Source organism: Platichthys flesus, chromosome 14 (genome assembly GCF_949316205.1).
Source record: "Platichthys flesus chromosome 14, fPlaFle2.1, whole genome shotgun sequence".
In the NCBI taxonomy this organism is placed as follows: domain Eukaryota; kingdom Metazoa; phylum Chordata; class Actinopteri; order Pleuronectiformes; family Pleuronectidae; genus Platichthys; species Platichthys flesus.
The window spans coordinates 1,771,441-1,796,302 of NC_084958.1; the positions used below are offsets into that span (position 1 = coordinate 1,771,441).

Below are 24,862 nucleotides of genomic sequence, written 5' to 3' on the forward strand. Positions count from 1 at the left end.
TGTCGGTCCTCCATCTGTATACCTCCGAAGTAGTCTAGTTCTCTCTAGAGGGTGGGAATTTTCAACATGCAGCATTTCTTTATGTATATTTGTAAATGGAAATCTTACACCTTTTTTTTACTGCAAATAAATGTCACTTTTATAAAAAGAATGTTACTGATATAATACAATAATTTTAATTATTACTTGTTTAAACTAAACATTTGATAATTCAAATTATTGTATTATATTAGTAATATTGCTATTATAAAAGTATACATATATCTCATGTTGCCATTCTAGTCCAGGCAAAGTAACCCATTTTGGAGCCAAAAATATAAGTAATTGTAAAAGAATTTCTTTCAGCATAGATCATTTCTATGAGGTGTCCAGAACAACATACTAAAAGTCCTAAGAAATCCTAGTTGAGGAAATATGTTTAATTCCCATCAATCCGAGATGTGTGCCGATAAGGCGATGCAACAATACATCCCAAGGGGGCTATTTTTTTCCTTTACTCCTATCAAAATGAAACTTTACACAATATATAGATATATATATCTATGGTAGTTAGTTTCGGGTGTCCGTGCTGACTGTGTGTGGAAGCTGGGGGGAAGCTATGTGTCTGTGAGATGGCATTAGAACTGAAACTCTAAACAATAAATACAGTTTGGGTCAGATATAATGAGATATTATGAGTTCAAGCAGCTAATAGGTTCAGAGGAGGAGTGAGATTGGGTGCTGCTGCTCCTTGTCACTTCCTGGATTCCAGTGCCAAGGGGTGTAGGACTACGCCTGCGCACTATCGAGGAAGAGCCAAGGAAGACTTCCCCTCGTTATTGACCAATCCTGTTCTACCTACTGTTATAAAATATTACAGACGTCGGCTGTTTGATGCGCCTCGCAACTTGGGTTTTGATGCGACTCGAGACTTCCCCGGGGCTGCTAGAATGCCGGGGTAGTGTGTTGGATGCCCATCGTTTTGCTATTACTTTCCATACCTTTTTATTGCTTCTGAATAAATACTTGATTGAACCAAACCGAGTCTGGTTCTTCTCATATATAGGATAAACGAACACGCAACGTCACTATCTTTCATAGAGAACGTGTTCGGGAGACTTGTTATCAAAACACTCTTGACAGATGCTAATATCAGGTCTGAACAGGGCCTGAGACCACCTTGTTTTGTAATTGATTGTGTTTACATGAAATAACATTAATTAAAAATCAGTAAACGATCAACAATTTCAACAAATAATTAAATAACCGAACTTTCTTGTCTGGATGTGATGATCTGGTTAACATGTCTAGACGAAAAGAACAGCTTTCATTTGACAGGTGATAACATATTCCTTAGAAAAAAATATTCATCGATTTTAGCTCTTGTTATAGCAGCACTCGTGGCCACAACCGTTTAACATATTCCGACATTGTACGGCACAAAGTGTCAGAAAGATAGAACAAACGAAACAGTCGAATAGACAATCGTGACAAACACACAAAACCCCCACCGTAGTGGCTGATGTTGCAGTCCAAGGCGTGCGTAACGGTTTGGCGCTGGCGCGCTGGAGAGTGGCGGTCGGATGTACGGTTCGCTCAGAGGCTGCAGCTTAGCACCGACGCTCTCCCGTTTTGAGCCAGGGACATAGCTTCATTGACTGACTCTGGATACGTGCATTGACAGCCATGTCTCAAGAGGACAGTATGAGTTTCAATGAACTTTTCACAGACGTCAAATTCTACCTGGTGGGGGACATTGACCATAAGGTGAGCCTCAGGAAGTTAGCTTCTTCTTGCTTTGTAGCATGCTAACTAGCTAAAAACCATTCAGTGTGAATGAATACTGCAGCAGAAGCTAACTAGCTAGCTAACTGAGTGCCATGCTATACCGGAAAAAGTGAGCTGACATAAAAGTACTGTAGCGTTCTTTACGTTGTGTGTTGTACAGTTTTGTGGTTCTCCAGGACTGTAAATATACTGTACAGAAGCTACTTAGCGCTGCACTTCTTTAGCATAACCACAGATGTGTATGTGCATTCTCCTAGGCTTCGATTTATCTTCCCATGTTCGTTTAAAAACGTGTTTGTAAGTGATCTTTCATGCTGCCAGCGTTCAAACCCCCAGCACTGTAACCACTAATCTGCTAATGCGAAGCGCTTTTAAACGCTCCTATAGCTATATATCGATCAGACACGATCAGACTGCAGCAACCTGTCAGTGTCCACATCCTGCTGAAAAGTGAGCCCCATAATGCGCCTATGTGAAAGCGTTGATTCTGGAAACCCCTGGCCAGAACAGATTTTCCTGCCAAATAGTGACTCCTATTTTGTACTAATACTCCTACTTTTTTGCAGCGACTAGTGAAGCCATTCTAATATTAACTAGTATTACTAAGTAACATTCAACAGACTGCTACTGTAATTAGCTCAGTCTGACAAAACCAAGTACAAATAAGGCCTATGCTGGCCAATTCATGTCAATAAGCCATACTGAAACAGTAGGGGGTATTTGTAGCATGTCCGGCTGTGATAAATCAGCTTCTACACATAAGACTATATATATTTTAACACCGGAAAAACCGGACTAGGGATCATGTCTTTGTAACATTGTATACATTTGATCAAGTTGGTTTGATTTCTCAATTGGCTGTTGTATGATATACGTATGTCCTTGTATACTCAAGGTTGTGCAGCTTCTGAAGGCAGGAAAAGGGAAGGAGGTGTCTTACAATGCCCTCGCCACTCACATCATTGCAGAGGACGGAGACAACCCAGAGGTGGGCGAATCCAGGGAGGTATTTGATCTGCCGGTTGTCAAGGTAAGGGTTGTGCTACAGTAGCTCTCCGTTGAACAATGTTGGGCTTTGACCATTGTCGGAATTGGTATTAACACATGTCTTGGGTGCTGTCGTCACAATTATTTAATTTGCTTTCCCATCAGTTGCATCATATCTCCTTTGTGCATTGGACAGCGTGGTTGAAATGGTCAAATGTTCAAATCTTGTTGGACTTTAACTGTATTATATAACCTTTTAGTCATATTGTGTCTGGAATGATCAGAGAAACAAGTTGAGCAAACGTTAAAGGCTACCCAGCCCACAGCCCCTCATGGCTCCCTGTGTCTGCCAAGCAGATTGGAGGAAAGAACAGTTTCAGCACATATTATTCATACAGCGTATGAAAATGTTTAAAGAGGAGAACACAATTTTAGTGACTGACTTCCCAACTGAATGAAGAGAGGGAGCACCAAAAAATCACAAAAGTTAGAAATTCCCCAACTGAGCTTCTACAAACTGTTTAAAAATATAACTTTTCAGTCCCCCAAATGTATGAAAGGACCCCAAATTACCACAGTAAATGCACTTACTGGAGCTGTGCATGGCTCCCTGTTGTCTGCCTCAGACTTGGAAGCGCTGCAGCCGGACTATGTACCTTCTCCCAGCTGTGGAGTGGTCCTTGGTCTCTGTGCCATAGCCAGGGACTGTTTATATATCGCAAGTCATATCGTCATTGCGATATTCAACAAGGTTATTGCATATCACATGTTTTCATAATATCATGCAGCCCTACTTTGACCCACACACTGTATGCAGAGAAAAAAAGGCAAGTGTGGACATTCTAACCTGAGAAAGTGGGCGCTGAATTGAAAAAAAAGACCTGCGTCGTAAATTCGCTATTCATACAGCCAGTGTCGCCCAGGCTTTAGGTATCTTTGTTTTTATCCTTTTAAATTAGAAACCCCTGAGCTTCACATAATGCGCGTTGTAATAGGGAAGTTTTTTTTCAAGACTAATGATTATAAAACCCATAAGCTTGGCATTTTAAAAACTGTCTCCTACTGCAGTATGTTTTCTTATAAGGGGATAACAAATGTCAAACAATATATTTTGTGAGGTAATGATTTTGTTAATTTTCAAAATTTTCAGTCACTTATACAAAAGTGAATGATGTTAATTTGAACCAGTGTAGCGAAGAGAAAAAATAACTTTCTTTCTTTTTTCCAGCCATCCTGGGTGACTCTCTCAGTCCGATGTGGAGACCTCTTACCGTATCCTTTTACCTTCAAATCCAAAATATAACAATTGAAGAGGAAACAGAAAACAGAATTTTAATGTTTTGAATTGCATAAAAGAAGATTTTCTCAATGATTCGTTGAGTGTACGGAATATGTCAACAATTTTCAGTTCTTTTCCATAACCCTGGATTTAACAGAGTTACTGGATTCTCCCCTGAATCAGAACAGATATTCTTTGGTGTGACAGCTTGTCTTCCCAGGGTAAGAGTGTTTTTGGAGAATATTTTCAAGATTTTACTACATGTTTCGTTTAAGCAGTAGGTGGAATGGAAACCTTGAAACAGCGTCATTTCCTGCATGTTTTTAGACTAACACCAGCATAGAAACTCTAGCTCCAGTATTGTTTCGGCAGTGTTATGCTACGCTTACCTTCACCTACGCACAACTATGAATGCTAAGCCACGTGCGTACCTACGGAGTAGCTTCGATGCAGAAGCAAGAATCCTTTTTAAATTAGAGATTAGTGATAGAGCTGTATAAAAGCAACACGAACTGACCAATCAGTTCCTCCTGTTATTGTTTACTTTATGTAGCTCCCGATTTGTAGTTTTTTTTTTTTTTTTTTGGTAACAATGGGCCTGAAAACAGATACAGGGGAAATACTGCTTGTGTGTGTCTGCTTGTTTGTACACAGCTTCCAGATGATCTAAACACCTTGTGGGCTTACATTACCTTTTATGGAGGAGAATGTCAGCTTAACCTTAACAAGAGGGTCACCCACTTAGTGGTTAAGGAATCAAAAGGGGTAAGTGCTAGATATATGTGTAATTTGTACCATCTCATCATAGCAAGAAAACTAAGTGAGGCATTTGGAATTATGAGCATTTATGTAAAGATTTGCCTTAAAACAGTGTCTGATCCAATCTTAATTAAAAGAATGAGCCTTTTGGAGTAGCCCAGCCTCAGAACACTGACCATAACCCAATCTAGGTGCTGTGAATGAACTCAAGAGTGTCTTTCACACCAGATGTCCTAAAAAATATGACTCAGGTGAAGCAGTTCTGTAAGGAACTCTCCTGAACGTTGTGCAGGTCTGATCCACATCGAAAGGAAAGTGCTTGCTTCCAAACTGTTCTCACATTTATTCTTGCTACTGACTTCATCATCTGTGCTGCTGATATGACATTAAATTGACACAAACAATTATTTGTAGGTGCGCCCAAAAAGATAGAAACGTTTTTTTAAGTTTTCTACTTGTCGTGCAGGTGCAACTAACATAGGTTTTGTTTGTATATTTCTTTTCCTTCCAGGCAAAGTTTGAGTGTGCCCTGAAACACTCTGGTATCACGATTGTTACCCCGGACTGGATCACAGATTCTGTTAAAGGTAATCAATGTTAGTGCTCTCAGTCTGATAAATGGATGCAATAATTTACTTGCATTGTTTTGTTGTTATGCCTTTGCATCGGCAACAGCCATTGGCTGGAGGCAGAGTTATGGCCTCTTTACTGGGATACCATAAGATTGGTTTGCGGGAAGATTTGACATAAATGTCCACTTGGTGACCTTGTTTCAATCTTCTACAAAGAAACTGCACTAGATTTTCAGATTTCTGAAGAGATTGGATTATATAATGTGACCTGTAAGTTTTGATGTTTTAGTTTTTTAATAGATCAGGAACTGATGATTACTGTCATATTGATGAATCTACCTTTGTCTATCATAGTTAATCGATTAATTGTCTAGTCAGTAGAATGTGACTGTGATTATCCTACAGTAAGTATTTGTACCAAATTTGAAGAAATTCCTTCATAGCAGTCAGATATCACGTTCACGAGAATGGGACAGAAGGATGTATGTACTGACAACCCCAAATCATTAAGCCTCCAGCTACTGGCTGTCCCTGGTGCGGAGGTATAAAAAACTATCATTATTATCACGCGGGATATGATTTACTGTATAATTAAAGTTTGTTCAAATCTGGGTGCTGTCTGTTGATAATTAATCTCAAAGCCTAAGAGCGTTTTCTGAGATTGACTTGATTGGTTTACTAGAATCTAACCAATTACTTCCTTTTATTAATTTCAAGATATTTAACTGCTAACCGTTTTGTGTATTTAAGTAGGCTCTACATAACTTTGATCGATTTAACTGACATTTGTATGTTTCCTCTTTTACAGACAAGAGCAGGAAGGATGAGGCTCTCTATCATCCTAGACTTATATACGTGGAGCCTGAGGAAGAAGAAGAAGAGAGTGAAGCAGAGTCGTATGAACAGCACTCTCATTCAGACGGAAGCTTCAGCCCTCGACGAACCCAGCTCTCCAGCTGTGACTCGTCTGGTGATTCCAGTCCCAGAAGAAGACCAGGCCCCAAAAAACTTAATTCTGTGTCTCCAACGCCCCTCCGAAAACCTGAGCGCCGCAGTGAGCGTATGTTCGATGACTCGGACGATGATTCCCCAATAGAGAAGGAGGGTACCAACCTCAACTGGACGCCTGCTGAGGTTGTTACGCCAACACCACCTATTCTGACCGGCACAGCTAGACGCCGGGCTGGGCCACCCACCAACAAAGACTCAACGTCATCTACAGGTAGTGGGCTGATCAACCTCTGTGCTACTGTGCCTCCTGTGCCTCCTGTACCTGGCAGTGGGGCAGCATCACCTGCAGAGGCCCTCCCTGGTGCTGTTGCCATCAGTCAAAGCACACAGCAAGGTCAGTATGTCAGGTCGTATATTCTTTGAGGTAACAGACCGAGAACCAGTGATCTTGGTCTCTATAGTCTGTCAGACTATAATATCAGTTTAGATGTATGGCACATTATGTGAGCTGAGTCTGCTGAGTTCTAGCAGTCCAATGTCCTATTCATATTGTCCTTTGGGCTTCATGCATTTTCTTCTGCTTTTTTGGTTTATCAGTTCCAGAAAGCTGGAGTCCAGCTGCCAGAACCCTCCGCAACATTACTAACAGCTCTGAGATGCAGCCAGCCAATCGACCTGTCAACATAGTACATGTGAGAAATGTTCTTTTCCTACGTAGTATTTTGATTGGATGTTTTTCCTTGCTGCTGTCCCTGAGGCAGCAAGAGTAGAGTAACTTATCATTACTGATCGTAGCTATGATATAATATTCTTGTCCAACTTTAGTAATGTTTTCTTTACATTATAACTTCTTAATGTTTGTGCAGATCATTCAGAATCTCACAACCAATCAGTCAAAGCCACTGGAGCAGCAGAGCAACCAGAGCAATGCTCAAACCCCGAATAGTGCCAACCCTATTCTGTTCAGTCAGTCCAAATTGGCTGCAGAGCAGCATCAGCACTTACTGCAACAGTCACACCAGGCTGCCCAGCAACAGCATCAACAGTTACCACAGCAACCACAACATCCTATAATGCACCTCCAACAACAACAACAACAACAACAACAACAACAGCAGCAGCAGCATCAGAATCAGATGATGCCACTACATCACCATCAGCAACACAATCAACAGCAACAGTCCCAAGCTGCACAGCAACAAAGTTTCCCACAGTTGCCCCAACAGCAGCAGCAGTTTCTACAACAACAACAACAACAACAGCAAATGCAGCAACAAATGTTTTCACAGCAGCAGCAAGCATTCTCCCAGCAGCAACAGCTGCGGCCACAGCAGCTCCTGCGCCCTGGTTTACAGCAGCTGCAACAGCAACAAGCTCTGCAGCAACAGCTTCAACAGTTCCAACAACAGCAACGTATGCAAATATTACAGCAACAACAGAATCCACAGCAGTTACACCAACAGCATCTACAGCAGCAGCAACAGCATTTCCTACAACAACAACAACAACAACAACAAATGCAACAGATGCATCAGCAGCAGCACCTGCAGAACCAGCAACAGGCTCTGCAGCAACAGAATCAGCAGGCCCTACAGCAACAGCAGCAGACGACGAAGACAACGCTACAGCCTCAGCTCCAGCAGCCGGCTCACATTACCCAGCTGTTTGGACACGAGCTGGGACAAGAAAGTGAGTACAATCAGAGTTAGTGTTGTGGGAGACCATGGTTACCCCATGCCATACTGTATTTTACTGGACTAACACCATGACTATATATAAAGATGTACAACACGTCTCCACTTCCTTCACAGAGAAAAAAAATAGAAGAAAGAAACCAAAATGTCTTGGATACTGATGCAAGTGTCTTGTGCTGGTGACTAGGGCTGCAACTAACGATTATTCCGATATTTGATTAATCTATTGATTATTGAAATGATTAATCGACTAATCGGATTATGAATCACAGAAATTCTCAATTGCTCTTTTTTTAGCCATCAGCTTTAAAATTTAGCTTGAGGTTGTTCGCGGCATGTGAACTGAAAATAAAGACAATAAAGATCGATAATTCATTCAAATATTATATAATTTTATAATTATAATTAAAAATCAAGAAACCACTTTTTTTCAGGTATCCTCTTAAGAGCCCGTAAAAGGCAAATCTTCTGGCTTCAGAAGAGGGGCAAGCTCTGTCCATCAACGAGGTGTCTCATTGGCTATTGTAGGCTGTGGACAACCCATGCCAGCACCTATTGGGTCAAGGGAGCTGTCAATCTAAAGTTTAGAGTCCAGCCGCCATTTTGATAGCAAGAGGGCGGCTGTGAACAGGCGTTACGAGGGAAAATACATCAAAGTTTACACATAGCTGCTGGCTGCTCTGAGATTACGCAACAGCAGTCTGTTGCTATTCTTTGATGGAATAGTGTGTTTTGGACTGATTATGTTAATGGATTGGATCGTCTGGTCCTTTGGCAATGTACCAAGACCAATTTTGTTAGAATGTTATCGATCTGTTGATTATCATGATGCTTCTTAGGTGAGTGACGTTGACTTTATTATTGTTTAGTTTTTGTTGAGGATCTAACTGAGACGTTGATTGTACCAGCTGTGTTGATTTTAGCTTTCCAAAGATCTGTTGCATCAGTACCTAGCTGTACGACGCAGTTCTGTAAATAACAATCTTTTAAAGGAAAGAGAAAGTAGAAGCAGGATTCTAGAATCCTGCACACAGGTATTGAGGGAGTTGCCAAGACAACTCTGTTTATATAGCAAGCTAGATAACAGGCTATCTTACCAAGGCGAGTCTGCATCGTCTACGTTACGAGCAAGGTCCGCCTTACAAATATTGCAGAAGATAAATGGCAGAAGGCGGATATATACATTTAACATTTGTTCTTTTATTAATGACAATTCCAAATTATAGCATTTTTAAGATTGATAAATTTAAATCAAACTAAAACATACCACACCATAATTACATTTGGTTGTCTCTTTGTTATTTAGAACATTTTCTTTTTGTGATCATATTCAAAGATAACCTCTATCCTTAGCAATTGGGGCATCGTAGCCTTTGCACTTTTTTTTTATATCAAATATAGGATGGTAGGATACAAGTGTTTTCCTTTCTTTTTTAAATAAACAAACAACCAATCCTTTACACAATTAAATGTGAATGTGAAATCTGAATCTTAGCCCATCTGTAGAATTCTATTATTAGGGCCCGAGCACCGAATGGTGAGAGGCCCTATTGAAATTATTATTCTTATTATTGTTATTATTATTATTATTCTCCGAACAATGAATTGGCTTTTTGAGGGCTTCAACGTGCTCAAAAAGTTTTTAAACTTTCCAGTAAATTAGAGAGTGGTGAAAATTTACGTATTCTGGAGTATTTGGAAATGGGCGTGGCAAAACGGCTCAACAGTGCCCCATGGAATGCAGCTCCTAGGTTTCCATATAACGGATTTTCACCAAAATCGGGACATAGGTGTATCGTGACCAGTCATGAAAAAAAGTCTTAAGGAGCATTATGAAAAAAGCAACAGGAGGTCCGCCATTTTGAATTTAGTGGCCATTTTAGCCAAATTCCACATTTTTCCACATCATCAAACGCCATATTAATGGCGTGGCATCAAAGTTCATCAACTCACCGTGAAACACGATATTGCTGGAACTTCAGTGTTAATGGTTCTATCTCACTCAAACTACATGTGTGTAGCAAAATCCCCCCCCTGAAGATATTCATATGGTTTTAAGGAATGGGCCTGGCAAAAAAACTGACTAGCGTCCCCTAACGGGCAGCCCCGGCACTACGATTGGCCGACATGTACAAAAATCAATATGGGCATGTGTCTTTTCATAACAAACAAATAAGTCTGAGTGAGGACTGGAGTGGCGTCTGGTCTGGATGGTGGATCGTGGTCTAGATGGTTGCTGAGCATGGACTGTGCTTGCAGCGGGACTGCTTGGCATGTCATGTTGGGGTTGTCCTTCGGGATGTCTACCCTCATCAATGCTGCTAGAGACTTTGATTATTGATGATGTTGTCCTGCACGTGGCATCTATTGCACTTCTGTCCGTCCTTGGAGAGGGATCCCTCACATGTGGCTCTCTCTGAGGTTTCTACATATTTTTACCCTGTTAAAAGGTTTTTTTTGTAGTTTTTCCTTACTCTTGCTGAGGGTTAAGGACAGAGGATGTCACACCCTGTTAAAGCCCTATGAGATGAATTGTAATTTGTGAATATGGGCTATACAAATAAAATTTGATTGATTGATTGATTGAAGTCTCTTGGATAGATATGCTAGACCAGTGGTTCTCAACCTTTTTTCAGTGACGTACCCCCTTCGAAGAAAAAATTCTGCCGAGTACCCCCTAAGCCCAAAGCATTTTTGGTTGAAAGAAAGATGTAATGTGATTTATTAAGCCTTGTAACTAGACACATTCAAATTTAAAACTCCATAAATGTCCATAACATTGCTCATTTGTAGTGGTCTCTCTTGAACTATTTCGAAATAAAAAGATATAAAAATAACTAAAGACTTTTATTATTATCTCAATATAAATAAAGATTTGTGCACCTCAAAATAATGATCAACTCTTTTGGGATCATAATAAAGATATGTTCTCAATCTGAACTCATGAACTTAATTATAGCTAAACACTTCTTCCCAAAAAATAAATCATTAACTTAGTTTTAAATAAAAGATTAGCTCAAAACATATTTTTTTAAATATTTATCATCTTAAAATATCTTCTTTAAGGATCGAAAAGAATACTGACAGGTAGCTTGTTTCCGTTTGCTTCCGGGGAGGCTTTTCGCATCGTGTCTTGAGATGACCTGAATTCAGGAAGTTTCCTCTTAAAAAACTCAGGTGGCTTAGCAACATGACTTTCATGTTTTGTCTGGAGATACCGCTGAAGATGTGGTGGCTTAATGCCACTGTTGGCTAATCTCTCCCCACAGAAAAAACAAAAAGGGTAAATAACCCAATCTATGTTATTGTTAATATTATTGAAGTGTCTTTCTGTTATTTTATTGTGAAATATTTGCTCGCTTTAAGGTCATACAATTTCATTTCCGCTTTTGTATTACATGCTTTTATTTTGAAAGGGTACCGGTAGAGACGCGGACTTCTTGTTATGAATCATTAACTTCACAACGGAAAACTTTTACGTTTTAGCGCCCCTCCGAAGAGGCACAAGCTCTCACGGTGTTGTTTAGGGAAGGCTCTCTGCTCTGGTTTCGCCTTCTTTGGTACTTGTCCCTCCGTGTTTCAGCAGCATTGCTGCTGCACTTCAACTCGACTCCATTGTTGAAGTTTTCAAGGCAGGTGATGACAGGTGATGACAGGCGGCGTGTGCCACGTTGGGTCAAACCATCGGTATTGGGGAGACTCTGTTTTTTTAGGATAACTAAAATTGAAAAGCCTACTGAATATAAAATTTAGTTCATGAACTTACACTTTTATTGAATATTTGTTAAATAACAATTTTTCAAGGATTTTTGAATGGATGCTAATTTTAAATATATAAAAAAGAAAATCTCAAGTACCCCCTGGAGTAGCTTCAAGTACCCCCAGGGGTACGCGTACCCCCATTTGAGAATCACTGTGCTAGACCAAACAGGAAGCCCGCCATTTTGAATTTAGTGGCCATTTTAGCCATATTCCACATTTTTATTTTGATGTTCCTCAGTGTCATGGCGCCACCTATTGATTATCCATGAAACAGGAAGTACTTTGTTATTCCACTCTGCATTATCCAACAGGCTCCAAACTACTGACCTCTGATCACAATCGTGACCTGAACAGCTCCATATCTGAATATTAGGGTTAGGGTCATAGCGCCACCTACTGATCAGTGTGAAAATTATGTTGTGGTAAAAATTGTCCAATTTACACAAAATTGCTCACGCTACATCAGAGCGCCTACTTGAACAGATCTGGTCTGTCTGTAATAATGGTGATGGCGCCAACTACTGGCAACAGGAAGTAAACTTTGTTTTTCAACTATCATTCGATTTACATGTAATTTTCACAGTGTGACGTGCAATTGATAACGTGGACCATAATGAGCAATTAGCAGGCAAGGAACGGCTTCGCTTCACGGCCGAAGATAGTGAAGTGTTCATCTTTCCGCAGTGCGCAAAACTCATGCAACGCGGAGACGTGCGCTTGGTCATCAATCGCTCTCTCCACCGACCGCTACAGGCTTCAACGTGCGGGTTCTCGGGCCCGCCAGTGCTACAACGTAGCCCTAGTAAATTATAAATGAGGCCTGAAATGTCTTTCAGCCCATTGCTCTTCTCTGTGCCAATCTGTGGCAGTAGCCTTCAGTTTTGATTATTAATCATCATGTGTATCAGGTAGTTGTGTAGGTGGGACATTCTTCAAGAGGCCAGTCTGATTACCATCATGGCCAAAATTTGAAAATGTATTAATACTTGTAGAAATTCTTCAAAAAAGAAGATTATTAGATAAGCTTGGCCCAAAATAGTGCGTATCCCTCCTAACATTTTTTGTTTTGGACCTGCAGATTCACCTCTTAATTTTTTGTATATTATATATTTCAGTTCCACAAGATGGCTTCCTGTTAGGCTGTGTGTTTGCTATTGCTGACTACCCAGAACAGATGGCTGACAAACAACTCCTGGGCACATGGAAGAGAGTAAGACATTCAGTCACACAGAAAAAGATGATTGCCTCCCTCTAGCACTGCTTGGGCCAAATGAGCAGCATCTTTTACATAAATGTTTGCTGATCTGCTTCCCCAGGTCATCCAGGCGTGTGGAGGTACTGTTGACCCAAACCTGACCAGTCGTTGCACACACTTGCTGTGTGAGAGCCAAGTCAGTAACATGTATGTTCAGGTAAGGATGCGTGCTATAAAGAACATGCACTACTCAATAAAGTACTCAACCACTCACGTGTGATGGTATATTTTTTAATTTTGTATAAATATTACTAGTAATATACTCACCTGTCTTAGAACAGAAAGAGATAATATAGAACATGAATAGGTCAAAAAGTAAACATTTTGACCAGAAAAGGCATTGGGTCTATTACTGCTGCGTGCTGTGTCACACATCAGAGCTTTTCAAATTCTTAAAATAATTTTTTTAATGTCTATGACAGGACTTTCTTTCATGTCTGCAATATTATGAAAATTTGACGACGTCCTTTCTCAAACGGTTTCTGGGAAAGTACTCTATGCATTTTTTACCTCTAGAATGGGCTACTGTAATTCTTTATGATATCAGTTGAATAGGAGTGCTTGCTTGCTGTGGAAACTGTTGGGTTTTCTCTATAAATTTGTATGTTTATGTCCTTGCTTTGGACATAACCTCCTTACCTTCCTTACCTTGCCTTGAGATAATGCATAGCACTATACATATATATTTGAAATTAACTGAATTGAAAGGAGTTTAATGAATAACATAAATAATGTCCACCTATCCTGCTCCATGGATTTGTAAAAGCGTGCCATCTCTGTCATCATTATTGATCCGTTTGGTGTTCTCTCTGTCAGGCACTAAGAGAAGGGAAACGCTGTGTAACAGCCCACTGGCTCAACACTGTACTGAAGAGGAAGAGGATGGTTCCTCCTCATCGAACACTACATCTGCCCTTTGCCTTCCCTCCTGGAGCAAAGCCCTGCTCTCAGCATGTAGGTTCAAATCACACAAAGAACTGCTCCTTTTTTCTCACATTCACATTGGTTACCAGCCTGACCCTGTCTGGTTCACTTAATAGTGGCACTGATTTAAATACCACTGATTTAAATATAAATGCTTAGATCATCAGCCATTGTATGAAATGCAATTTCAAATTAGTTGTTCAGCAAGAGTTTGCAGAGACAAAAACAGAGAGACAACATCAACAGCGGCATCCACAATACAAACACATTTCAACAGGGAAGTACAGGGAAAGGGAAAATTCCTACCACTTACAAATATGCCAAAAAATGGCAAATTCTCAAGAATGTGAAGTCTCAGAAAAACAAGCAAACTGCTGATCGCTGTAAAGCATATCGATTGCACTTGGGATAAACGAGGCATGAAATCGTAGTTATTTCTCTTTAACGGTGGCCTGAGGGCAAAAGTTTGAACTCCCTCTTGAGAGGACGATCCCAACAGTCCAATATAGCATTTGCCCTCCGGATGACCTTCCTGTTATAAATGAGAAGAAAAACATTAGCGTTTTTCAACTTGAATAATTTGTTCAGCAAGATCTTATCTGTGATTTAGGTGTTCCTTAATCTTATTTCAGCAGTGTGTTCCATCACATTATCACATTCTTGAAAACCATTACATCATATAAAACGTGCTCGCATCTCAGTCCTAAGGGTATATACACATAAATGTTATATCAGGTCTAAATGAAGTCTCTAATATGTCCCATCTTACACAGCCTTATTAGTTTATCCGGTGAAAAATAGATGCATAAACTCTTCCTCCAGGGCAGAGGCAATCTGTAATATCTTGTAGCTTCATTCCACAGCTCTTAATCTTCAGGCTGATTATTACATATATATAACATTTGGAATCTTTTCAAACTGTGAATAGTTATTTGGGATGAGATGGGACATGATCCGTAGAAGCCTCCATAGTAGAATTTAGTCTGGAGGAGGTGGTGCAGGGTTTGACGGAGCAACCTCGCAATTCTATGTTCTCTCTCTATTTTCCTTTTCCCGCCAATTATTAATTGACAGAAAAAACTGTCAATGTTCTGAACACCTTAAATATATTATCTAAGGCAGCAGGGCTCCATCTGATTGGTCAAATATATTAGCACCATTTATCACAGTTCAAGCATTCTTTTGAGATATGCATAACATGCATGTTATCGCGATGCTGATACCTTTGCTTTATATCTTGCAGCCCTAGAGAACACTCACTCAGTGTTGCTGTTGAATTGTGATTCTTTTTTAATGTTTTTAACAGATGACTGCCATCTCTTTATTCTAACATCTTTCCCTTCATTCTCCTCAGATTATATCAGTAACAGGTTTTGTGGATGCTGACAGAGATGACCTTAAGCTGATGGCCTACCTGGCGGGTGCCAGATACACTGGATATCTGTGTCGCAGTAATACAGTCCTCATCTGTAAAGAGTAAGATTTGCTAGGGTTCAATGATCTACCATCAGTTTTGAATCTTCTCTGCCACCTAGCCATATTGATTTGTGCTGGTGAAGTGTTGATGATGTGGTTGTCTTGCTCATCTTTTCTCAGACCTAAGGGGCTTAAATATGAGAAGGCCAAGGAGTGGAAGATCCCATGTGTAAATGCACAGTGGTTGTGTGATATACTGCTTGGAAATTTTGAAGCACTGAGACAGATTCAACACAGCAGATACTCCATCTATACACAACCTGAACCACTGGTGCCCAACCTACAACTGGTCCAGAACCTACTGAGTATGTATTGCTGAATAGACTATCTTTAAATAAGACAATTATGCTATATTGGCAATTGCATTTTATTATACAGCCAACTGTATATATTTGTATATATATATGTGTATATATGTGTATATTTGTCTGTGTAGCTATATATGCATGTTTGTGAATGATGCATTGATGTGGGTATGAATACAATTGTCTTTCCTTCTCTTTAGCTGCTTGGAGAACACCAATCAAAGTATCTCCTGAAGCTTTGGCGGTGAGTTTGTTGAAGTGCTGTTGCGTAAGATGAATGTAATATTTTGATTCACACGTGTAATCACAAATTCCTCTGGCTTCTTAATTGTTTTAACGTTCAAGAGTTTTGAGTTACAAGTTGCTAATTTACTGTGATAGATTTTATAACTGCTAGCGTCTCTTTCAAAACAATGCACAAAAGATGATGGAGAACCATTGTCTTTATCATTCCCACCCTCACGCGCTCTATATGAATATGTGCAGTGGAAAGTCATCTTCAGTGTTCACATCCTCATTAGGCAAGCTACTTCAGAAAAAACTGGTGGAAGCAGCTACATAGAAGTCCACTCCATGTGTTTATGGGCTTTATATAATAACAAATTAATGAACTATCTGTATTTATATTGTGCGTTTTAGCAGAGGACCAAGTTGAGTTGATTCAGTAGAATCATGTGATCTTTCTTGTAGATATTTAAACAGTTTATGTGAGAACTTCTTAAATAAGGAGGTGGCAGCTGATGATGGATCCTAATTGGCAGCAGTGGACAATGACTGTGGACTATAGTCGCATCCGATCTTGATGGTGGATCATAGGACTGCTCGATTATGGAAACAATTTTGGACAATATCAAAATCAAGATTATTTAAACGATTATTAATATGTGCCCTTATTCTGAAGTCTATGCTTTATTTTTTTAATCACTTCCGGTTCCAGTAAACACCAATGACGGCTGCGTGTCTTATTCCTCCGTGAAACCAGGATATCGGTGCCCGGTTATTCAAACCCTTAATGATGGCGACCCTCTATGACCGACTGACCGGCATGGAGAAATGCGGGTCCTGTCTGACCGGTCTGAACAGCCTGACGGGAGCGCGCTTGAGAATAGCAGTGTCGACGCGGCCGCTACATGGTCTGCTGCTGCTGCCCTCCCTGCTTTTCCACTCGCGCTGTTTTTTTCACCACTTTACTGCTGCTTGAGAGTGAGAGCCAGTCAGCTGGGCTGCTGAATGCTTTGGGGGAAGGACTGAATTGCGCATGTGAGTCTCTTTCGAAATAAATGCCAAATAATCGTTTCAACTCGATAATAGTAGTTTGGAGATCGTATGACCCGATAATCGTAATCACTATTAAATTTCGATTAATCGAGCAGCCCTAGTAGATCATGATCTTGCTGGCAGCTGACCATAGACTATGATTGCAGCAGGACTGCTTGATATATAGTACACTTGACTTGACACTTGATCTATTGCACTTGTGTCTGTCCTGGGAGAGGGATCCGTCACATGTGGCTCTCTCTCAGGTTTCTATGTCTTTTACCCTATTAAAAGGGTTTTTAGTAGTTTTTCCTTACTCTTGTTGAAGGTTAAGGGCAGAGGCTGTCACACCATGTTAAAGCCCTATGAGACAAATTGTGATTTATGAATATGGCCTGAACTCACTGAAAATTTAAAATGCATCATCATCTACTTACCATCGTGCCAATGGAGGGGTGGGGGAAGTGTTTAAGTCCACAAAACAATCTTGGAGTTTCAGGTTTAAACAGCGTTGCATTCAAATCCAATACAATTGATCAATTGATCATGTGAACAATGATCAATTGTTCACATGTAAGAAAACACAAAAAAAAAACTTCCATTCTGATCCTGTGGTGTCATCCAATTTTCTGTAAGCCTTGTCATTCAAATTCAACCCGAAACAGTGTCATTTTTGTAAGACCTTCCTTAGTATAACTCCGATATGATTGCGACCTCAAACTCTGGAGAAGCAGATAAATTCATAATCCAGAGGCATAATTCTAAGGACTATGGACCCGTCCTTCTTGTCCAGACGTGTTTGGATTTTTTTGATGTTTCCCATATTTTACTGCTTACACATTACTTGAAATGGTTCTGTCACCAGAGAGCAGAGCTTGTGTGTGGTTCATCTGGTTGTCTGGTTAAGATTTGGCACTATACAACTAAAATTTAATTGAAAGTCTTCTTTTATTTTTTTGTGTGGTGTAGAACCTCCAGCTGTTGCAAAAGCAAAAGATCGCTGTTTCCACTAGCCAGCCTGCAAACAAGAAGGCCAGGTCAGTGCAACAGATATGTTTACACACTGTGTGTCGCAGTGACATGCCACATTTCCAGATTAGCAGTATAAAGACAAGTATTGTAACCATAATATAACTTTGTCTGCAGACTGGATGAGATGCAGTCCCCCAGTAAGATGCTTCCTCCAGAGTCCACTCCTCAAGTACTGTTCACAGGCTTTGAGCCTTCACAAGTACAGCAGTACACAAAGGTAAAATCAGCTGGATTTCTTGCTCAGACAATTATTTTATTATGTTGTCTCATCTCACTTGCACACATACAGATTAACACTAGAACACCTCAATTACAACATACATTATGTTAACAGGTTGGTAACTATTAGAAGCTAATGTTGTACTCTCAATCATGCGATAATTACAGCTATACCTATATAGCAATGATCTCCTGTTGCTAATTGTCCATTTCTAATGATTTCTGACCTTGCCCCCCCTTGCAGAGGTTACATGCTTTAGGTGGGGAAGTAGCAGACAGCAGTCAGAAGGTCACTCACCTGGTGGCCACTAAGGTCACGCGCACCGTTAAGTTCCTTACTGCCATGTCTGTGGTCAAACACATCGTTAGCCCAGAGTGGCTGGAGGAGAGCTGGAGGAGCCAGAAGTTTGTGGGTATGGTGTGTGAGTGCGTGTGTGCATGCATGGAGAGCAGCCATTCAGATACTATTGAAAATAAATTGAAAATGCCTTATTGAATTAACTGTTGAATAAAATCCTATTTAAAAAAAACGATTTCTCAATTGGTCTGTGTGTGCATGTGTTTGTTGCAGATGAGCAGGCTCACAGTCTGAAGGATGCAGAGGCAGAGGTGTTGTTTGGATTCAGTCTGGAGGAATCACTAAAGAGAGCCCACAGTTCACCTCTCTTCAAGGTCAGACAACAAGCTTCAATCCCACACAATGTGATACCAGATTTAACTAGATGGAAAGAATGAAGAGTTGTACATGTGTACAAAGGCAATTGGACTTGCTGGTGTTTCTTGAAGAGGTTTCAACTCTCAGAGATCAGATCATAAGCAGACGCGATAAGTATGTGAGTTCACACCTGGCATTGAAATGTGCCCTTAATGTGTCTCATATGCAGTGTTGGGAGTAACGCAGTACAAAGTAACGCGTTACTGTAATTCCACTACTTTTAGCGGTAACGAGCATGTAACGAGGTATTTTTTTAAATCAAGTAACGCAGTTACAATTACTGAAATTTAAATGAGTTTGTTACTTGCGTTACGTCGATCGCGATCTACCGGTCGACCGCGAAGGAAGTGTGGGTCGATCGCACTGGACAAGAGGCAGTCATGAGGACGCTCCGGCGCTCGTAACAGCTCTTTTTCTTTATTCCGCCCCCCCCACGCCCCGCCACATGGTCGCGCGTTTAGATTTCTCATCTGCTCTCTGTATCGCTCACGGCGGAGTTCCATCCCGATGCGCACACACACCGGTGAGCACACTCCCACCAGCGGACAGAGAGCTTCCGCAGACATAAAAAAGCAGACATAAAAGTAACTTAAAAGTTACTTTCCCTAGTAACTAATTACTTTTGATATGCAATAACTGGTGAAGTAATTCAATTACTTTTAAAAGAAGTAACTAGTGACTGTAACTAATTACTAATTTTCAGTAACTTGCCCAACACTGCTCATATGGCCACTTGTGATCACATCTCATTTCCCTGCTCTATATGCTGTTTGGGAATGAGTCCCAATCTCCCACTGTGCTAAGCGTGTGTGAAAGTCAAACTGCTGAGAAAATCCAGACCCAATTCTCTGGAGGTATGCTATAGCAGCGGTCCCCAACCTTTTTGCGCTACGGACCAGTTGGATGTCAGACAATATTTTCACGGACTGGCCTTTAAGGTGTGGCTATGGAACCTCACTACGGAGGCCCTCTGGTACGGCCTCTGGTGACATTGGTAGATTTTTTGTTTATTTAACGAAATTAACTAATTGTTCATACGCGGCCTCGAATTAATTATTGCGTGGTAAGTTTCCAGCAAGACAGAGACAGATGGATTCCAAAGCTCCATCAAGCATACGCTGCGCTTCTGTGCGGTTTGGAGAGTTTTTTTTTTTTTTTTATTTCAAATAAAAATTAATTCGTTAATTAAAAAAAATTCCATAGATGTCACTATAGATATGAGTTCGGATATGGCAACAGAGTTTTCCGCCTTTACTTTAAATCCAGAACAACGGCGGTGTTGTTTACTCGTCATTTACGATCTCTAGCAGCTGATCTTCTTCTTGCACAGACATGCTGGATTCACCTGGTTTGTTGACAAATGGGTCCGACAAATACCGTGAGGGTTTGTTTTTAGCGGAAAAGTCACGTGACCGAGACAAGCGTCTTGACATGCGTAAAGCATGAGTCATAACGAAGTTGATCCAGTCATTTTTCAAAATAAAACACCGTTCAGAATCAGATAAGAAATAAAAGCGAAAAAATGAAAGTTGTTTATTCTTTCTTTGCGGCCCGGTACCAAATGACCCCATCGACGAAAAAACTGGACTTCGTTATGTTGCAGGAGGTCGGAATATCCGAGTTGCCTGGAACGCAGCACAGTGAGGATGTTAGCAGCTGGAGGAAGAAGCCTGGAATTAGCCTCCGCTGCTCGGCTTCATGTCAGCACACGAACCCTCAGTCCACAGGAAAGGGAACCCAGACAGACCCAGGTCTGGGTGAGGGGTTCCGGGAGTGAGGGCGTGACAACAACCGGACTGAGAGGTCGAGAACCATCAAATCCGGCTAGCTCTCAGCAGCTAGCTGCTGCTCTCTCCGTCTGCTAGCTGCTCTCTCATCGGGGCTTAAGAGTACAGCATCGCATATTTTTCAAGTGTAACCAGTGAACGGATCCCATTTAACTGCCACAAGAGTTGTTCATCCTAAGATCTCACTGAGGACACACTCTTTTTTTTTCTATTTTCACTACATTTTAATATAGCCCATAAATAGTGAATTTTAATATAAAAATATTAGTGATTAATCGAAAATCGATCGTTAATTCTCCCGACGATTAAGACAATTTAATCGAATGCCCATCCCTAGTTTGCATGGTACAACAGGTTTACAAAATGTATTGTTTCATCATATAACGGGAATGGGGAATGAAAATTGTGAATGAATATCTAAGATGTTTATGTTTCTATATGCAAATATAAAGAAAACTACTAAAGGTGCACCCTTGGTTGCGCTACTGAAATGAAGGAAAGAGGATACTAGCAAAGTTTTTCCTGCGTAGTGACAATCGAAAACAGTGTGGACATTAGGTGGTTTGTGCGTCTGCTCCCTGCAGTTGACGGAGATTCTCTATCACAAGCGCCCACAGCTGTGGTCAATGTTTGTAATGATCAATATAGATTAGAATGGATTTTGTGCCTGTCCCTCACTGACCGTCTGTCTGCCCTTTTCATGTGATGGGTTTTGTAGGGGAAGTACTTCTACCTCACCCCGGGGATCTGCCCAAGTCTAAGCACCATGAAGCCCATCCTGGAGAGTGCTGGAGGAAAGCTGCTGGCTAAACAGCCTTCTTACAGAAAGATTATGGAGCACAAACAGAATAAGGTCCTTAAAATTACTTGGAATTCTTGAATATACCTGTCAAGTTTGTGACCTGAAAATCAACGATCTTCAAGGAGAAGCTATCAATATGCAGCATTAGGTTGGAATGATACAGTATCTGATGTAACAGAAAACTCATTGACAGAAACAATGCTCTTTATTTGACTTAATTTGTACTAATGTACAGATGTCTTACTACATGTCGGCTTTGTTTTGTAGAACCTTCCAGAGATCATCTTAATTTCCTGTGACAATGACCTGCACCTCTGTAGAGAATACTTTTTGAAGAACATTGGTAAGACACAAACACACAGGCTATGAGCCAACAAACAAAGTTTTCCCTCCTTCTCTATATTTGTTGACTAATTTTCATGTTTATGTCACAAACTGTCAATCTTTAGGATCCTGTAGAAGATTTTTTAACTAGTTACTAGTCTCATGTTCATATTGCTGCCTCTTTATGAGCTACAACAGCAAATGAGACAATCAGAGAGATAATTACCTTTTTTCTATAAAACCACCTTGATCTGGTTTGATTATTCACTAAGTCAGACTCAATGATTTACAGTAGTCAGGCTGGAAAAGCCTATGTTTACATTTCCAACAACATGGGGTTCAGTTTGAACACTTCTTTTATCCCCCCGGGGAGCCTTCCAGCTAGGCTACAGGCTAACCTGTACAGACCAGCGCTCCCAAGTCTGTTCCTCGACAAATCCAGATCTCTTATAAACAAGATGAATAAAAGCATAATGAGAATTACGCCTCCGTTGTACTACTATCATCGCAGAGATCTGGCTAAAAAACAACATCCTGTGTGCGTTGATCAAAGAACACGGCTGCTGCACAGCTGGAGCACTGGAGCAATTATTTACACTGCTGCCCAGACCTAGAACTAAGAGCTCAGGGAGCGCCTGAAATGCTTTATGTCATCACAAACAGATGAGGGCACATCCTGAGGGTGTGATCCTCGTAGCAGGGGACTTCAATCATGCATTATCAAACTGCTCAAATGCTCAAACGTCATAAAATTAGAATTTCCCAACCAGATCCCAATAATAATCATACAGCAACAGAAAGATACGTTACCTCATCCCTATACTTCCTGCAAATAGTCTTTTTTGTTTCTCCTTCCAAAACAAATGCACATGCTGGCGAGACCATGCTTTTTACGACTTGATATAGTGGAAACGCTATAGCTTTAGACAGAGGCACCAAAATTAACTCAAACGAATAGTTCCTTGTACGGGCTTCAAGTAGACAGTACAAGTGAGCAACGCTTGGTTAATTGTGTCTCTAAACAATGATGTTCCTGTAGAAATTATGCTGATGTGTTGCATTGCATCTCTAATGTTGTCTGTTGTCTCTGCTGTCTAGATGTCCACAATGCTGAGTTCATTCTGACAGGAGTTCTCACCCAGCAACTCGACTATGACTCATATCCTTTCCAGACAATATCAGCTCAGGACAAAGGGCTTTTTATTTGACAACTTTTTTGAACACTGTTCTTTCACAAAGATCCACCTATATACAATTTAATGTATTTGGACAGTTCCACAGTTTCTTCTGGCTTGGTTTCAAACTCAGTTTGGAATTAAAACAATGAAACACTACAGTGAACACTACAGTGCTCCAGGTAAGCTTTAATGTGAATCTGAACCTGATCTACATCAATAAGTACTGCATTGGAGATATGTCGCTTTTTACACACCCACAGTTAAAGGTTTCAGCCTGATGTGTCACTACTATTGTAGCCCTCTTCCCATTCTAGGCCAATTCCTTAATGTAAGTAAAACCTAGACAGCTTTTTGTTTCTGACTGGAAAACACAATAAGACAACATAGAAAAGTTAGCTAAGCATTCTGTTACATAGCGTTGCAAATTCCAGGTGTATTTTTTTTATTTATTTCCTAAATAAGTATTTCATTCTGTTCTAGCCTGCCATCTAATGGCAAAGAAAAGAAATGGCAGAGCTAAACTTGCTGACCACTGCTTCCAACTGCACAGAATCATTAAAGGCCAAACTGCTCGTTCAACTTTGAAATATGAGATGAGCTTTTACTGTTTCCTATCCTCTTTCAAATAGTCAGATTAATTGTTATTTGTGTCGTCTGTCCTTAGAAAGAAAAAATGAATTGCTAGACCCACCACTTGATCTGGATCAGCACCAAAATTGAATGTTTTTTCCTCTAGTTCTGTCTCACCACTTCACAACATTTCATGGATATCAGTTGAGTAGCTTTTGTGTAATACTTAACACAAGGAGAGAATACCTAATTCTAAGCACAAAATCAAACAAACAAGCATACCAGCATGAGCAGGTTGTCAGGTGCCCTAGCCAATAAACTCGTTCCTAACAGTGTCCTTGCACCATGTTTTTAAGGAACAGACTATACATGCCAGCAAAAGAGTTGCTGTTTTGGAGAAGCTCTTACCCATTTGTTTGGCCATCACATAATGGCACTAGTAAGAGTTGCACAGATCCTTATATTTTCCCATTTTTTCTGTTTCAAACATCAATAATGAAGTGTAATGTCAGCTTGCATTAGCCTGTTATTCCACATTCCACTTCTACAATTAACATGACCAGTTTGTCAAAAACCTAACTTAAGCTGAACTCAGTAGCTCCTAATGTGTCCATCGTCTTTATACTGAGAGAATATTAGCAAGGCTAATGTTTTCATATCCAACGATCTGTACTGCAGTGATGTGTGCTCTGGAAAATAATTGTGTTCCTTGACATTTACACATATAAATTCACTTGATGGTGAAGCAATGATTGCAAGAAGCGGAAGAGGAATAGAGAAGCTACCTGTGTACACTAGTCACATCTACTTTTCTATGTTTTTAATTATGTGCATAGATTTCAAGTCATTTTTTAGCCTTTTGTTACCTGTTTCAGAATAAATAAATTGATGTTATTTTTGTGAAATTAATATTTAAATTATATAGGATTTAAAAATGTTCTTGTTTTCAAATAGAATGTGTAAAGACTTCAGCTCACACACTACTTTGGAATAAAGTTTGTGGAAATCTCGAACATTTTTGCTTTCTGATTATGTTTCTTGGATGTTTGGTCAAAGATAGTCTCCAGCCTGTTAAATGGATTCCCATGTAAGGATACATGCACAGAAGTTCTGGGAATTAATTTAAGCTTTTACACAGGAGCATTTGAAAGCTTTCTTGAGGGTATTCCTCACAGGTTTCACCAGATATTTCCAGATAGATTTGATATAATTAACTGTTAATGAGGGTTTTGGTTAGTTACTGGTAA

The 24,862-nt window shown here is 40.2% G+C and overlaps 1 protein-coding gene across 1 annotated transcript; it reads left to right on the forward strand.

Annotated features, from left to right (window-relative positions):
* Nucleotides 1-1,550: 1,550 nt before the first annotated feature.
* Nucleotides 1,551-24,628, forward strand: paxip1 (PAX interacting (with transcription-activation domain) protein 1). The gene is made up of 23 exons (XM_062404344.1): nucleotides 1,551-1,746; nucleotides 2,663-2,797; nucleotides 3,983-4,026; nucleotides 4,191-4,254; nucleotides 4,688-4,798; nucleotides 5,304-5,379; nucleotides 6,173-6,709; nucleotides 6,913-7,007; nucleotides 7,182-8,004; nucleotides 12,887-12,981; nucleotides 13,088-13,183; nucleotides 13,843-13,980; nucleotides 15,305-15,426; nucleotides 15,547-15,731; nucleotides 15,932-15,975; nucleotides 17,958-18,025; nucleotides 18,135-18,237; nucleotides 18,484-18,652; nucleotides 18,811-18,911; nucleotides 21,460-21,594; nucleotides 21,811-21,886; nucleotides 22,966-23,025; nucleotides 24,337-24,628. The coding sequence occupies exons 1-23, from the start codon at nucleotides 1,666-1,668 to the stop codon at nucleotides 24,351-24,353; spliced, it is 3,375 nt and encodes a 1,124-aa protein (XP_062260328.1). The 5' UTR covers nucleotides 1,551-1,665; the 3' UTR covers nucleotides 24,354-24,628.
* Nucleotides 24,629-24,862: the final 234 nt, after the last annotated feature.